This window comes from Haliaeetus albicilla, chromosome 26, assembly GCF_947461875.1.
Source record: "Haliaeetus albicilla chromosome 26, bHalAlb1.1, whole genome shotgun sequence".
NCBI lineage: Eukaryota > Metazoa > Chordata > Aves > Accipitriformes > Accipitridae > Haliaeetus > Haliaeetus albicilla.
This window is the reverse complement of record NC_091508.1, coordinates 16332970-16348183: the sequence shown is the minus strand read 5'-3', so window position 1 is coordinate 16348183 and position 15214 is coordinate 16332970. Positions and strand designations below refer to the sequence as shown.

Here is a 15214-nt window from a genome sequence, read left to right as displayed (position 1 = left end):
TTTGTGTACACATTTAGTTTTATTGTAACAAAGCAACTTGTACACTTTAACGTTTAAAACTGAGCATCTTTCTTTCCTTTCCAGTGAAACAAAAAAAAAAAAAAGAATTTAAAAATAAACAAGAACAAAATTACAATAGAGAATGTCAATTCCAAATAAGATCCTACAGGTTCTGCTGATTCTCCATCAAGTGGCAGGGCTCAAAGTCATCATTAGGAGAAGATTTTATTTTAAAAGTGTCATCTTAAACTGCAAGGATGTTTGTTAAACATCACAATTAAACATGCCAAAGGAGAAGAAGCCATGTTGTCAAAATGCCCACTTAACCCACCCAAACATCTGAAACCCACCCCGGCTGACCTTCTATAACCCCATTTTTTTTTTTTTTTTAGTTTTTTCTTTTTTTTAAACAAGAGAAAGTAGACAGATACATGTTGGTAAATGCTAACTGTCCATATTCACATAGAGACACAGTGTAATCTCTGAGCCCAATATACAGAGAAAGAAGGAAAAAAGCTAGATTCTATGCACTACTACACAGGGGCCTAGCACTCTTCAGCTTCCAGCAGAGTGAAGGGAGCAGAAGGTTTTCTTTTTTCCCACAGAACATGGTGTGTTGATTCCATAAACAGTTTTTGTTTTGAGACAGAAAGGGATAAAAATGAACTTGAAACAGAAACCGGTAGATTCTTTTCCACTGTATTCTGCTCAAGGTATTTCCCCCAAAATAAATTGTGAACCATGGTGTAGAGGAGAGAAAAAGAGACCTCAAGAGAACAAGGCGACTGAGCACAAGAAAAAAAAGACAGCAACTTGCTCCCAGGGACTGGAGAAAAATTAAAAAGGTAAAAAGGGGGTTTGGAATCCATCAGTGTTCAATTAGTCATCTTCTCCTTCATCCTCCTGTTGAAAGAGAAGCAACAATTAAAAAAATCTACTCACTCAACTTCAGATAGCACGAACTTTCAAATGCAATAACCAGAATTGTTTTACTACCCTACAGAGTACAGCCCTACAGTGTTACTCATAGCATGCTATACGATGATCTCTCTTTCCCTCTTCGCTAAGGGGTAGTAACACTTGCCATGAGTACCTGTCTACACAGAAATCAGTTAATAACTGGATGTCCCAATGAAAAAAACATCAGGTTTGAAAAACTACCGTGACTTAGAATCACTACAAACCTTGACATAAGTTTAATGTTTAGGAAGTGAAGGGGTCATCTTTTTTTCCCCTCTTTTTAAACTCTGAAGAGCAAAATGCTTCAACTTTCAGATGCTAAATTCTAGGTTATATAATAGAGCCCAGTACTCTGGTGCCCACAACAGCCCTCCTATCTCAATACAAGTAGTTTTTTGCTGCTGAAATTCAGACACACCACGCCCAATTACAAGAAACAAAGACATTCTAAACTTTGTTACCAACACCCTGAATGCTGTCACTGGAATCCCACTTGCTACTAAAGGAAATTTCTACTTCCTGAACCCAAGAGAGAGTCTTAGCTAAGCTGGCCATAAGCAGAAATAACCCAACAGGTGGGAGGATTACAGAACTGGATGCATCAACAAAAGCTATTTACAAGTAAAGCCTTGCTAGAATGCTCGCTAATAAGAATTTTCTTATGCTAATATCCTAGTTCTTCTAGAGCACCTCCCTCACAAATTTACTAAAACTACTCATTTGCACTGTCTCTCATATACACAAACATACGTATTACTACAGTGAAACCACTCCACAAGTTAAGGTAGTAACAGTTCTGCTTCTCCCCTCCAAACACCTTGTCAGTGACTGTACAGAAAAGAACTATTTTACCATTGTAACAATGGCTCAGTATTCTTTTAAGATCCCTCTTAGAAATTTCTTTTGATTCTCATATACCAGAGATGGAAGATGTAAGGAGTAAGATTACTCACCTCTCCTTCCTCTCCCTCATCGTCATCTTCATCTTCCTCCCCCTCATCTTCATCTCCTTCTTCATCAATATCCTCCAATCCTTCTTCCTCTTCATCATCATCATCATCCTCCTCTCCCTCCCCTTCTTCATCATCCATATCAGGAACCTTAAAGACACATATGCAACATTAACTACAGTGATCAAATTCACTTTCACCTTCACAGTGCTATTATGGGTATGGATCAACAACTCAGCGCTATACTTACCAAGTAGTACTGTAATGGATTTGGCCAGATGTCATCCTTGATGACTTCTCCTAGTTCATCAGCTCCTGCATCAGAGTGGTCAGTGAACCAGGTAAAGAAGCTTTCTGGCTCTTCATGCTGCCTCTTCCTACTGGCTTTGTTCTGTGTCTGGCTTGAACGTTTTGTCAGATCCTGAAAAGAAAGTTAGGAAGTTCCCTAAAGAAGTGGTCTTTACATGGCCCTTTTTTTTTTTTTTTTTTAAATAAGCATCATTTAGAAACATACTTGTCTAAACAACCACAAGAAGTCACTTACTACACCCTCTGTCAGGGAGAAGTCTTTAAGAAACATTTGGAACCCAAATGACTCACAAAAAAGATACTGTGTTTCTCACAAACATGAGAAAACAGTAAAACCACCTGTTTATTTTAATGACCTCCACTGAAATACTGAAAATTCACAGGATGTTGCATTTTATTTGTTTCCCTATCACAGGGAAGCACAAGTGTGACAAATGTTTAATGACATACTGAACTTAAAAGATTTCACAATGGCTAAATGCTACTCTGAGAATAGCTGCAATTGCAGCTAAACACTACAACTACTACATACACACAATTTAAGAAATATTCAGTCTCCACACCTCTAAGCTCTTCAGATAAAGAACTGCCTAGCGTTCTTATCCTAAGATTTCCCACTTTGAAGTCTTCAGACCATTCTTTGTAGTAAGTGGAAAAAACCACACAAACCGCTAAAACATATGGTCACAAGAACATACACAAGTCCTGTATCTACCACCTTACCCCAGAAGTTTAATAAGTTTGCAACAATCTTTTTGCCAAGTCTGAAAAGGAAATTACTATCCGCTATTTAAATCCATTCTTTCTTTGATCATATGGTAACTCCAAACTTCTAGCATTTGTTTTCTTGATAGAATCACAACATTTATAGGTTTAGACGCTTTAATGAAGACTAATAACAGAATTCACGGTGATTTTGTGTTATGTTGTAAAGATCATTCAGCTAGTTTGCACTGGACTGTAACTTCTTGTACAAGAGGAAAAGTTCTAGTTCTCAATGAAAAAAGATTTCTTCTCAGTCTGAGGGTAAGAAAACAAGCAGCAACTTAACTGCAACCCTCAGTTCTACTTTTAAATACTAATTTCAAAATCTTCAGGATAACATGAAAGTGCTCCCAACTTTTACAGAAACTAACTACAGCAAATTAATTACGTTTGAATACTGTCTGGATGAAAGACATGCCCACATTATTGTGTGGCTGCAACTTCTCCAAAGATGTGGTGTCTGGAAATGAAGTTGGGGGGGGGATAAATCACACACCCCTATCAGACCCCCCAAAACCCTGCTGTCCTCAGAATTCCTAATTTAACAGTTATCTTAAGAAAACAACAAAACAGAGTCTAGATCCACTATAGAGACAGACAAGCTAATGCACTTGTTACTCCCTCCATCTAGTCATACTTGTATTTTCACTGGTTTAATGGTGGTACTCAACTGAGCAAGAGAATTCACTACAGAACCCTGCAAGATAGGCACGAGCTATGTATGTAGAGAAGTGGAAAGCAGGTTGAGTGGGGAAGGGAGGACAAAGCAGCTTCAATTAAAAAAAGTAAAAGGAACATCATGAAAGTGATGGTATCACATAGAGCAGCAATCATCTTTCCCAGATGCACAAATACATACCTTCCCAGATTTCCATTTGATCTCAGTTGATTTTGAAGATGGATCTCCACTTTCATTGAGGTGAAACTCTTTGGAGAGAACTTTATTTTCAAAGTATGGATTCTCATCAAAATACTGCAGAGTTGAAAGCAAAGAGTTAGAATCCACATAATGTAAAGACACATGCCAAGTCAAACATGGTACTAAGTGGATAACTGAAGAGAATAAGTTACAAAATACAACCCAGTACGTGATCACATTTAAAAAAAACCAGAAAAATCACAAGTGAAGGAATTAAAGTACTTACAAAATCTATTCTGTAACCTGATTTGATGTCTTCAAATTCTGTCACCTCAACTCTGGTCAAATAATGCAGTGCTTCCTCATCTTCTTCTCCCAGCAGTGCAGATACTAAGACAGAATTAGGAGTACCACATTAACAAAGCTATGAAATGTGTATCATGGAGATGAAACACAGGAAATTGATAGCAAGTAAGATTTGAAGAGCAACACATCTGTCCAAGCCAACTTCTTGCAGCCCATTTTTTTCAAGTGACCAGCCAACAGACTTAGCATTTGTGTGATTTGCATTTGCTGAGGTGAAAACATTACTTTTGCTTGTTGTAGTTCAACATTAAGAAGCAGCAAAAGCTACCTGCATACACGCACCCTTCTCTCTGAAACCCATTTTCACACATATAGCTTGCCCAGTCTAAGCAGTCTACAAACTTGTTTTGTCCTCTCAGAAAGTCTATTGTCAAGAGTCCTAAGCAGCTCACTTCCAATTAAAAAAAAAAACAAACCCAAACAAACTAGAATCCTCCCCGCCTCTTTTTTTTTTTTTTAAAGGGCCCAATTAACTAAGAAAAGTGGAAAACTTGTCGTTTAAAATGCAGAAAGAAAACCACCATGGGATTTTAGTGAACAAGATGTGCTTGTTGACCAAAGGAACAAGAAATAAAAAGCTCATAAAATGCACTCTAGGACAAAAAGGGAGTGTTTGCATATGAAGCGGGCTTCTGTTTAAGCATATGCCCAGCAACAATTCTAGAAAATCCTCAGAGCTGCAAGACACTCGCATAACAAGCAAGCAAACACTGAATTTACAGGAAAAGAGAGGGCTATTAAGAATATACCTTGTGGGTGGTTGACAAATGTTGTTACCCAGAAATTTGGGATTTTGGCGATCAATTCTGACCTCTTCTGGAAGAATGGTTGGCGGAGTTTGTTGTATTTCTGTTCTACTTTCAAAATTTCCTCGCTGGCTTGTTCATTCAGTCTGTAATAGGAAGAGCCACATTAACCACAGGAGAGAGAACTGAAATTTAAAGACACATCATCAGTAGTTAGCTAAAACCTGAATGGGTCTGATTAGACTAGTCTGCCATATTCAACAAATGACGTATCTCAAACAAGAAACTGAGGCCCTGTAACGACTATTAAGAAACACACTCCCAGAAACAATCTCACTGATCCTAATGAAACATTCTGAACACACTGTATGTTTTGCAGCATTACATAAGGGACAGACCCTTATTTATGCAAAGCAAAGTCGTATTTTACCTCTTAAGCATTTTGTTCGCAAAAGACCTCAAGATGGGTAACACATAACACTATCACCTGCTCTTTATAACTTTTGGGCAGGCAAGTAAGCTACAGCAAAGCAATTTTGTATCCCACACAAGTAAAATCTGAAGACATAACATTTAATTGGTTTTATAAAAAGGCAGAGCCCTGATACTGCAACAGCTTCACGTGGCCAGAGCCTCAATAGTCACCTGCAGTCTTTGCAGGACAGCGTGCATGGTGATCAGATCCAGGCAAATACCGACACAGAACCCACAGAGCGTTTTGGCACATGAAACTAATGTTCCAGTGACAGTTTCTACACATTATTCTACAAGCATATGAATATATAGTGAAAAAAAAAGTATAATAAAAGCTAACTTTTCAACCAAGTTTTTGGTTCTGCTTACTTTTGCAAAATTGCATACACGTTAACGTGAAAAAACCATACGAAATAAATTTCTATTATCAAAACTATTACAATTAATTTAAAATTTTAAACTCAAGTTCTACCCTTTTAATTATACACAGTTGAACAAGAAACCAGGATACTAGTTGAAATTTTTTATCTTACACAAATACTTCTCACACCTAATCAAGTAAGAACACAACTATATCTGGGCAGAGTTTAAAAAGAGTGAGAACTAGTACCAAGTGCTTACTTTAATAAATATTTTTATTTTTTAAAGTTACATTTTAACTTCTGCTAAAACATTTTAAAAGTTTACCTGTCTATTTCATTCTGTACTTCATCAATGTGTTCAATTGCTTCCTGTTGCTCTTTTTCTGAAAAACAAATGAAAGCACATCAAAATCCCTTCATTTTCAAGTCTGACAAATCACCTGGGGTTTTCACTTAAGACCTTTTCTAGTCATCTACTTTAGAACTACACAGGTATTTCTACTAAGTGTCTTAAGTGTTACTAGGCCTTAAAGCTTCAGCTACTTCCCGGGTGTACTACGGCTGAAGCGCCGAAAAGTTTGACGAAACGGCACTGAAAGCGAGTTTACCCCTAGAAACCACAGCTCTCATTCCCCTACACAGTTTTACAAGTCAACTGAAATGGCAATTCAATCACGGCAGATTAATAACAATTTAATTAAAAAAGTTGTAAGCCATATCTACTAAGACCAACACATTTGAAAGAACGCTTAATAATTTAGGGAGGACAGAAATATCAATAGAAAGAGCCTGACTGGGAACACGCCACCTTCTAAAAACCGCAAAGAACGTTCGAAAGGGCGGTTGCAAGCCAACAAGACTCCCGAGTCGCCGTCTGGCAAGTATTTTCTCCTCGGAACTTCCCCTCGACAAAGCCTGGCAAAGGTCTCGGTCGCAGGACGACTGTTTACCTATCGCGCCGGGCGATGAATGAACGGCAGCGGGAAGTCGCCCGAGCAGTGCAGCACGCTCACTCCTCCCCCGGTAAGTTTCCCGCACGGCTCAGCCCGCGTTAGGGGACAGCTCTCCCCGCTCCCCAGCCGCGCGGGTGGACGCGCTGCCCCCCTCCCCACGCCGGGCACGGAAAAAGCACGTGTGTGACCGGAGCTCGCAGCGGGCGCAGCACCGCGGGGCGCGACGGCGGACTGGATGGAAGCAGAGCGCTTCGCCCTTCCCGCGGCGGCGGCCGGGAGGAAACCCGCGGCGCGGCGACCTTTAAAAATCCCGCAGCCGCCCCGATCGCACGTGGGGACGGCGCGGGTGGCTCCCTCGCCGCGCCGCCCGAGCACCGCGTGGCTCCGCGGGCGGGCAGGCCCCGGCAGCGGCGGCCCAGCCGGCGCCGCTCCATCCCCGGCGCGGCGGGGCAGCACCACGCGGCCGCGGCGGCGCCGAGACCAGGAGGCGGCGAAGCATCATGGCGGCGGCGGCGGCGGCGGCGGAGCACAATGAGGCTCCGCGGATGCTGCTCCGGGAGGGCGGGGGGGGGAGGCGGGGGGGGTCCCGCTGCTCCGCCAAGGCCGCAGCGCCCCCCGCCCGGCCCCGCCTGCGCCCGTGGGGAAGGAGGCCGGGCCGGGGAGCGGAGACAAAAGGGCGCTAACATGGCCTCCTCCTGCTGCTGCTGGGGCCTGCACATCCGCCCGGCCGACCCCGCGCTCTTCCCGCCTCCGGCCCGGCCGCGGCCCGTGTGGCTGGGGAAAATGGCGGTCGGTGCGGCGCGGTGCGAGGCGGAGGCCGCGGCGGCTGCCGCCATTCCCTTCCCGCCCCCGGCGCGGCCTCACCTGAGGTCTCGTCGGCCCCATCGTGGTTGGAGTTCAGCTCCTTCTTACTGACTTTGGCCGCCGGCGCCGACATGTTGGTGGCTGCGGAGCGGAGCGCGGAGGGAGGGGGGCTGTAACGGGACTGAGCGGAGGGGGGGGGGGGCCGGGCACAGACTCCTCCTGCTGCTGCTGCTGCTGCTGCCGCCGCCGCTGGCTGCCACCGCCGCTCTGGCTCCCTCCGCCTCCGGGGCGCTCCGGCCTCCTCCGCCCGGACCTGGGGCTCCCGGATAACAGGGGGCGGCAGCGGCGCTCGCACTGCCTCACGCTCTCCACAGCCAGAATCACCACCACCGCCGCCTCCTCCTGCTGCTGCTGCTGGCGAGGGGCGGGCAGCGCGGCGCGCATGCGCAGCAACCCCCCCCTCCGGGGCACGGGGGGGACGGCGGCCTCAGCGCGCAGGCGCACCAAGCCCCCCTCCGGGGCGCTGGGCAGCGGGCGGCGCGACGCGCAGGCGCGCTCCTCTCCCCTTCGCGAGAGAGGATGAGCGCACCGCTCTGCGCAGGCGCGGACACCGCCTCCTCGCCGCGGGCGGCCTGCGCGCAGCCGCAGAGAGGACGCTCGACAGCCCCGCCCCCGCCGACCACCCCACGCTGGGCGCCCATTGGCCGCGCCTTGCGCCCTCGGAGGGAGCTGGGGGCGGGCCCTCGGCGCGGAGACACAGAGGACGGCGCGAGAGGCGGGAGAAGGGCGGGGGAGGGGGGGGAGGGAGGAGTAGGGCGGTGGCGCGCGCAGGTGTGCATGTGGGGGGAGCGCGCATGCGCGCGCGCGCGCCGCGGCCCTTGCCTGGCGCACGTGGCCGCGCGCCCTCCCCGTGGGCGCCGCGCTCGAGGCTCGCGCGTCCCCTCACGGCCGCCCCCGCCCCTGCGTGGAGACCCGGTGGGTGACAGGGCCGATCCCGCTCCTCGCCTGGGGGTGGCCAGGGCCCCCCAGGGGAAATGGCAGGGAGGCTGGCTTTTGGGACCACCGATACCCAAATGATCCCAAAATGCTTGCCGTCCCAAGCAGTCCCCACTGCCTGAGGTGGCCCCTCCGGACCAGCCCCAGCACCTGCTGTGCCTGGAGAGGCTGCGTGAGGTGAGGTCGCGTTTCCACCCTGCCTGGCCCTGGGAGCACGGCGACCCCCATCTCGCTGCACTGCCTCCCGTAGCTGGAACATGACCCAAAGCGATAACTTCAGACAGTACGTTTTAAGGGCACAGAGGCCCTGTCAGTCACATCCAGCGCAGCCAGTTAATGTGGGAGCTCAACTCTAGAAGGTCATTGAGCCCAGCTGTCTGCCAGCACACCTGCCACGGCACCAAGAGCAAGCAGACTTTAAATAACTCTTTTTGTCCCTTTCCTATCCACCTGTCATGGAAGAGCTCATTGCAGCTTCACAGCTACAGCTAGCTCTGTTTTGCTCTTAAAGTAACAGCCAAGCCACTCTTTTCTATGAACGTACACAGCGTATCATTCACAGATGAGTATTACGACAGAGCAGGCTAAGGAACAAGTACAGCTTTGATGCAGTAAGAACTTGCCTTTAGTGTTTGCTTTCCCATCACACAGTATTACCATATTCTCCCTGTTGGTTTCCTTTTTTGTCTCTTCAAGTTGGCCTTCCAGTGGACTTACTTGACAAGGCCTGGATTAGTTCCTGCCTCCTCAGAGGTCTTAACTGTAGTTTTCTGATTCCTGCTCCCACCTGTTGCTTCCAAATCCTAATTGCTTTTTCTTTTGTATTCCCAGCTGTCGCTTCCCACCAGCTATGTCCTTGCTTCCATTGCCACCCACAACTGCTGCCGCATGTCCACGATTTGTATTGTGCTTCCCCGTGCAAACAGCAGGAGAGAGGAGTTGCCATCCATTAGTCCTCTGCTTTCATGTACAGCAGTGAGCTCTCTTAACTGCTGGGCACAAAACGTAAGCAAAGCATCACAACTTTAAAAATGCAAGATTATCAAATCCTTCCCAAGAGGGATGTCTCAAGGCCTTCCTGAAGCCCATCACAGTGAGATAACTTCTCATACTCTGCATCTCCCAAGAGCAGTTAATACGAATATCTTCACAGACGGACAAGGTAAGCAAGCTCATGCGTGTGGCTTGATTTTCTTCCTTCTGTTTCCTTTGAGTCTACTATGCAGTTGTATCTGCTTGATTTTTTTTCCTCTTTTCTCACTTGTGATTTACTATTCTATTGTCTTTCTCTAGATTAGCCTTTGAAGGTCTATAATTTGAAAATACAGTCCGTATGTTTGAAAGCTAGTTCCAAGCAGGAGCATGATGATGCAAGCAGCATCTGCCTGCTCCCTACTAGAATCCCTTGTTTAGTCTATGAATTACTAGGTGTTCCTGAAGTACATGATTAAGGTGATCCACTGATATATCTAAAGTCAAGTAATCATTAATTTTAACTGCTGTACTGTTACAATACATTTCCATGATCTGTTTATCCTACCCTCAAACTAGCTATAGTCAATAAAAGTATATATTAATTAGATATATTAATATTAAAAGAAACACATTTAAAATAGATTTAATTTTGACACACAAAATACAAACCTATGCTTTCATGAGAAAAGAGAAAGCAAAGACTTCAGTTTTGGGGGGAGGAAGTGTTCTTTCACATAGTTACTTTCCTTTTTTTGCTTGCTTGCTTCAATTTGCTGCTGGTGGTGTGCTGTTCCCAGCTTCCTAATAAACCTTTTGTCCCAACTCTTCCTCAATTCTCTTCCTGTTAGAAAAGTTATGTTAACATCAATACTACTTCTCCAATTATACATCCTTTCACTCCCAACTGACCAGGTATTATTGCTTTAACAGCCTGCGTTTTTTCAAAAGAGAGCCTTGCTTATACACTTAACTGTGGTCTGACTTCTGGGTATGTTGCATAAAAGGTCTTAAAACAACAGGTGCTTACATGCTTCTGGGGCTTGGCTCAAAGAATTTGACAACAGTTCACAGAATGATGCCCTCTCGGCACTCTCTTCCTTGCATTGTAGAAAAATGAAGAAGTAAAACTAAGCCACTGAGTTAAAGTAGTTGTTGAGCCCTAAGAAGGATGAGAGGAGAGCACTCAGCAGCTTTTGCAGCTGAATTGATTTACTGTTTGTTCTTGCTGCATTGTTAACATGTGCGCTCAGGAGGAACATGACTCAAATATTTGTGAAGATGCAAGCAGCAGCACAACTTTCAACTCAGTCTGAAACTGTTCCTCTGTGTAGCTACCCCAACCCCCATATAGTTTCATTACAAAGGAAGGAAAATGGTATCTAGGTGGTATAAAGCCTTGTTACACGAGTTACCTGCTGTTACACAAGATTTTCAGAAATGAGATGTGATGCTTTGACCTAATATGTAACTGTGTTTAATATCCCTGATACTATAACCAAAAAACCCCCCAAAACTTAAGGGTTTAACTGATAAATATTCAGTTACTTCACTTCTTTCTAATGTTTTTCATTATCTGTAACTAATCTCTAAAGCAGTTTTAGTCCTTGAATAACTGTTGAGGGGTTAAAATGTACAGTTATAATCCAGTGATATAGTGTGTGAAGATATTTAGAGTTGATGATGTCTTCCTTCTCTCATCTTCTTGTAAGGCCTTTCTCAGCTCTGATTACATCAAGTAAAATAGAACAGTAACATTTTTTCCTGAACTATACCGTCCAAGTAGCTATGCTGCCTATATCACAAATAGCTCTTTTCCCTCCATATTAGAGAGTTAGTATTCCGACTTGTGTTTGAACTTCAGGTTGCACGGTTCAAGTTGCAGAACTATACTGTATGTAGCATCTTTCAAACTCAGTGTGTGAGTACTCTGGTGTTGACAAATAAGAGAGTTAGATCTTTGCAGCCTGCTGGATGGCAATGACTTTGTCAGATGAATGAAGAGAATTTGTGTTTACCTTTATGTATATTTGGGATATATGGGGGATTTGGCAGCAGCTGATAATGATTAATGGCCTTACAATTTACATAGAGTGTAGCAGTAACTGCACTTTTTTCTCAAGAATTGAATAAACAGAGCTTCTTTGTAAAGATAATCTCATATTTGCTCCTTGATGTAAAAGTTCAGATCTCCCAATATTTCTTTCCTTAGTTAGGTATGTTACTACAAGACAGAGACATAATTGGTAATCATGCTTATTTTCTGGAATGTCAAGTCAGCTGTAAATTTTAAACACAAACCCCCGATTTGGCAAGTGAAATCAGAAAATGTGCTAAATCCTCTCAAATACAATGCAATGATGTGTGAAAAAGAAAGAAGAGTACATTTCTTTCTAAGTATTTCTGCAATGCTAAATGGACATACATAAAATCATGCAAATCAATATAATTAATAGCAACTTACATTTTTATAGCCTTCCATCCCAAAGAATCTCACAGCCTTTACAGAAATTATTGTAGGGAAATATAAAACAAGGATCATTTTACCACTGCTAAAATGCAACCAACTGCTTAAAATTGTACATCTATGATGGGAGCCTCGTCTTCTACAAAGAACTTGCAGACTTGGGCTCTGTGTTAGGAACAAAGATTGCCCCTTCGAGTGCAAGACAAAATTTTTTAGAGTACATGAAAGCTTTTAAATTACTGAGTACACCAATGACTTGAAGTCTGCACAACATCTCCAGCACACATAAGCTTGTACTTGATAGTAAAGTCTGACTGGCATATCAGTGCTTACTCTAAGCAGCACGCAGAGACACAACGCCTGGTTTGCTGCGTGTAATCAGTTTGACAGCCCCCAGGAACTGCCGAGTCTCCATGACCCTAGAAAGACAGTTTGGCACATATATTAAACATTCAAATACCTCCCATCCAACTGTTTATCCATCTCCGCTAGTCACAGACTTTCCCAGTCGAGCACTCACATTAGAACTGAATGGTTAGATAATGACGGAAGAATCTTCCACGTGTCCTCACAGTTGTTGCAGTTTGAACCCTTGGATGAAAATATTTCTGGGCTGATAACTGCCTTTAAAGCAGGATGGTGGTTCAGTAACACCGGTGACAGGGAGTAACTAATAGTATATAGTTGAATAAATCCAGTGATTCTATTTGGATTTATTTATTGTAAAGTTCCCATTAGACATAGCTGCTAAACCTGATTTTTATTTTTTTCCTATACCAATGTTTTTAACTTACCAGAGCACTCGCTTGTAATCCGTGAAGAACTGGCTGGTCACGTAACACTTGTGCTTGTTCCCAGATACTAGAGACAAAGAGGCAGTCAAAATATTCTTTAAAATCTTAAATTAAATTCAAAGTCAGTGAAACCTAAGACACTTCTGAACATGAGACATAAGCTTTTCAGGTATGTGGGTGCTTAAGAATGTTTTGCTTCTATTTTTCACGTAAGGTTGTACAGTTGTGAATTTTGTAGGGAACTGAACTGATCTGCGCCTTCCAGAATATTAGGGGAAGTTGTTTATTGGAAAATTCTCTTGAAGTTACATTCTACATTGTGAAATGAAGAGTCCTTGCCCAAAGAGACATTTGACTGGAGGAGTTTTCTGCCCTTCTTGACTTTCATTCAGATTTTACATCTCAGAAATTGATGTTGTCCTGTTCCTTGGCTTAGATGGAGCCCTGCGGCTGTTAACTACTGATCGACTGTGCCAACAGACACATATATAGATGCTGTTATAAATCCAGAACTACTCTAAAAGCAAAAATGTTTAAATATCAACTTGTCCAGATGTGCTACTAGCACTTCCAGATGTGAATATCCATCTCCTCTTGCCTAAGGAGTTCACAGTCCAAGATATGATCTGAAATGTAAAAAAGTTTTATTTGAAAATATGTATTGGCATATGCAAATGTGTCTCTCCACTATCTGCAACACCTGCAGGGTGTTACAAGGGCAGATATTTAGATTTCATTGGTGTCCTCACACCAGTGGATGTTCAAAAGCTATCTGTAGGCATACAAAATTATTAGTTTTGCAGGACAGTATTAGAGGCAATTCATCCTGCACTGAGGCAATGGAAGACGTCAACCAAGCTTAATATAGCTACAGTTTCACAGAAAATGTCTGAAAAACAAGATGTTTATTTGAAATCATCTGGTGATTGAATGATATATATTGAGGTTGGCTTTGTGTTTATGTTTGAGGCTTTATTTCACTACATGCACTCCTGCGTAATGAAAGCTCTAAACAGAAGCTGTTGCAAAAACTGACCACTTAGAAGAAGTATTCCTAGGTAGAATGATCAATCACAGATAAAGACACTTTAAAACTGCAATACTGCAGTATTTATACTGGGAGTTATTCTGGAATAGCTGTGCCAACAAAATTTTTATGTAGAAGGCCCTGAAATAATTCACAGCGAAAGAAGCTACTAGTCTGATTTCCTTCAGTGGTGCTCTGTCTGAAGAAAGGCTATAATTTCCTCACAGCTAAGGCAGAAACTCTAGTGCTAGATAGAGTCTTTCTAATGAGATGCAACAGATATGGATAAAAATTAATGGAAGTTTCAGTATTATAAACGTAAATGAATGCTGAATTAAAGTTTTAGGATAACTAAGCAGTAGGGGTACAGCACTCTTGAGGACTAGGAAAAAACATACTTTGTGCTTCTGTGGATGATCTTCTCCCTCTTCTCCACTCATGGGAAAATTAAAAGGGAGCCAACATTTCTACGAAGACAATTTATAAACGTTTGCTTTCCAGGATTTTAACTCTGGCCAATTCCTGAAAATCTTATTCATCATCTCCTCAGTCCTACAGCAGGAAAACTCTTGCTGAATCCTAAACAAAGTTGAGTAACATTTCAAGATTTGGTCCCTCAGGAATAGCAGTAGAGACTAAAATTTTACACTACATGTATTCCATCCATTGTCTTGATACCAAGTGGCAGCTGTTTTGTTGGAATCATCAAAAACTTCCCTTGTTATATAGAACACTATCTGTATTTGAACTCTCAGGGGGAGTAACCTCTGTTTCTATCCAGAAAATATCAGATTAAAATAAACACACACAACATTGCTGAGTGAAAAACGAGTATGTTATTTACAGTTCTGTAGTTTCAAGTTGGCATTATTCAAACATTTGCAGTGTGTCTTGAGTCTTGTGTAGGAGTATAGTGACAGAAAAGGTGAAACAAAAAAGAGGAAAATAGGTAGGGATCTGTCATATACAGTTTTTGCTATAGTATTACATTGTACACATTATTCCTTTCATCTGAGAATGTCAAAGCTCATTAAAAAAATCTAGTTAAATATAAAAAGCTCTGTGAGGAAAGTAATTCTTTTATTGCTAGGTTAACTGAATGCCAGAGTTATTCCTCATTAGAGCTAGAGACACAACTCAGGAATAGAACTAGTCTCTGACTTCGGCTACATAAAATGCTGCACAAGTTGCCAACAGTGAAGATCTGCAAGTGGAATTTGGTTAATTGTGTCCATCTGTAGGAACGCTTATTATTTTTTGGTATTACAATAGCTCTGAGAGTTCTGCAACTGTGATCCCTTTGCACAAGGTGCTATCTGAACACAAAGCAAAGAGGTGGTTCTGGCTTGGAAGAATGTAAAGTCTTTCAGGTCATAGTTTGACAAACTATTTTTTGGTAGAAGTTCCTAC

At 43.2% G+C, this 15214-nt stretch overlaps 1 protein-coding gene across 1 annotated transcript; it reads right to left on the bottom strand.

The window, feature by feature from the left end:
- SET (SET nuclear proto-oncogene) lies at positions 1-7990 on the bottom strand. The gene is made up of 8 exons (XM_069772140.1): positions 7609-7990; positions 6117-6174; positions 4959-5101; positions 4130-4233; positions 3844-3957; positions 2161-2331; positions 1914-2060; positions 1-903 (listed from the first exon to the last, which is right to left on the bottom strand). Exons 1-8 carry the CDS (start codon positions 7679-7681, stop codon positions 880-882), a joined length of 834 nt encoding a protein of 277 aa, XP_069628241.1. The 5' UTR covers positions 7682-7990; the 3' UTR covers positions 1-879.
- Between the last annotated feature and the right edge of the window lie 7224 nt (positions 7991-15214).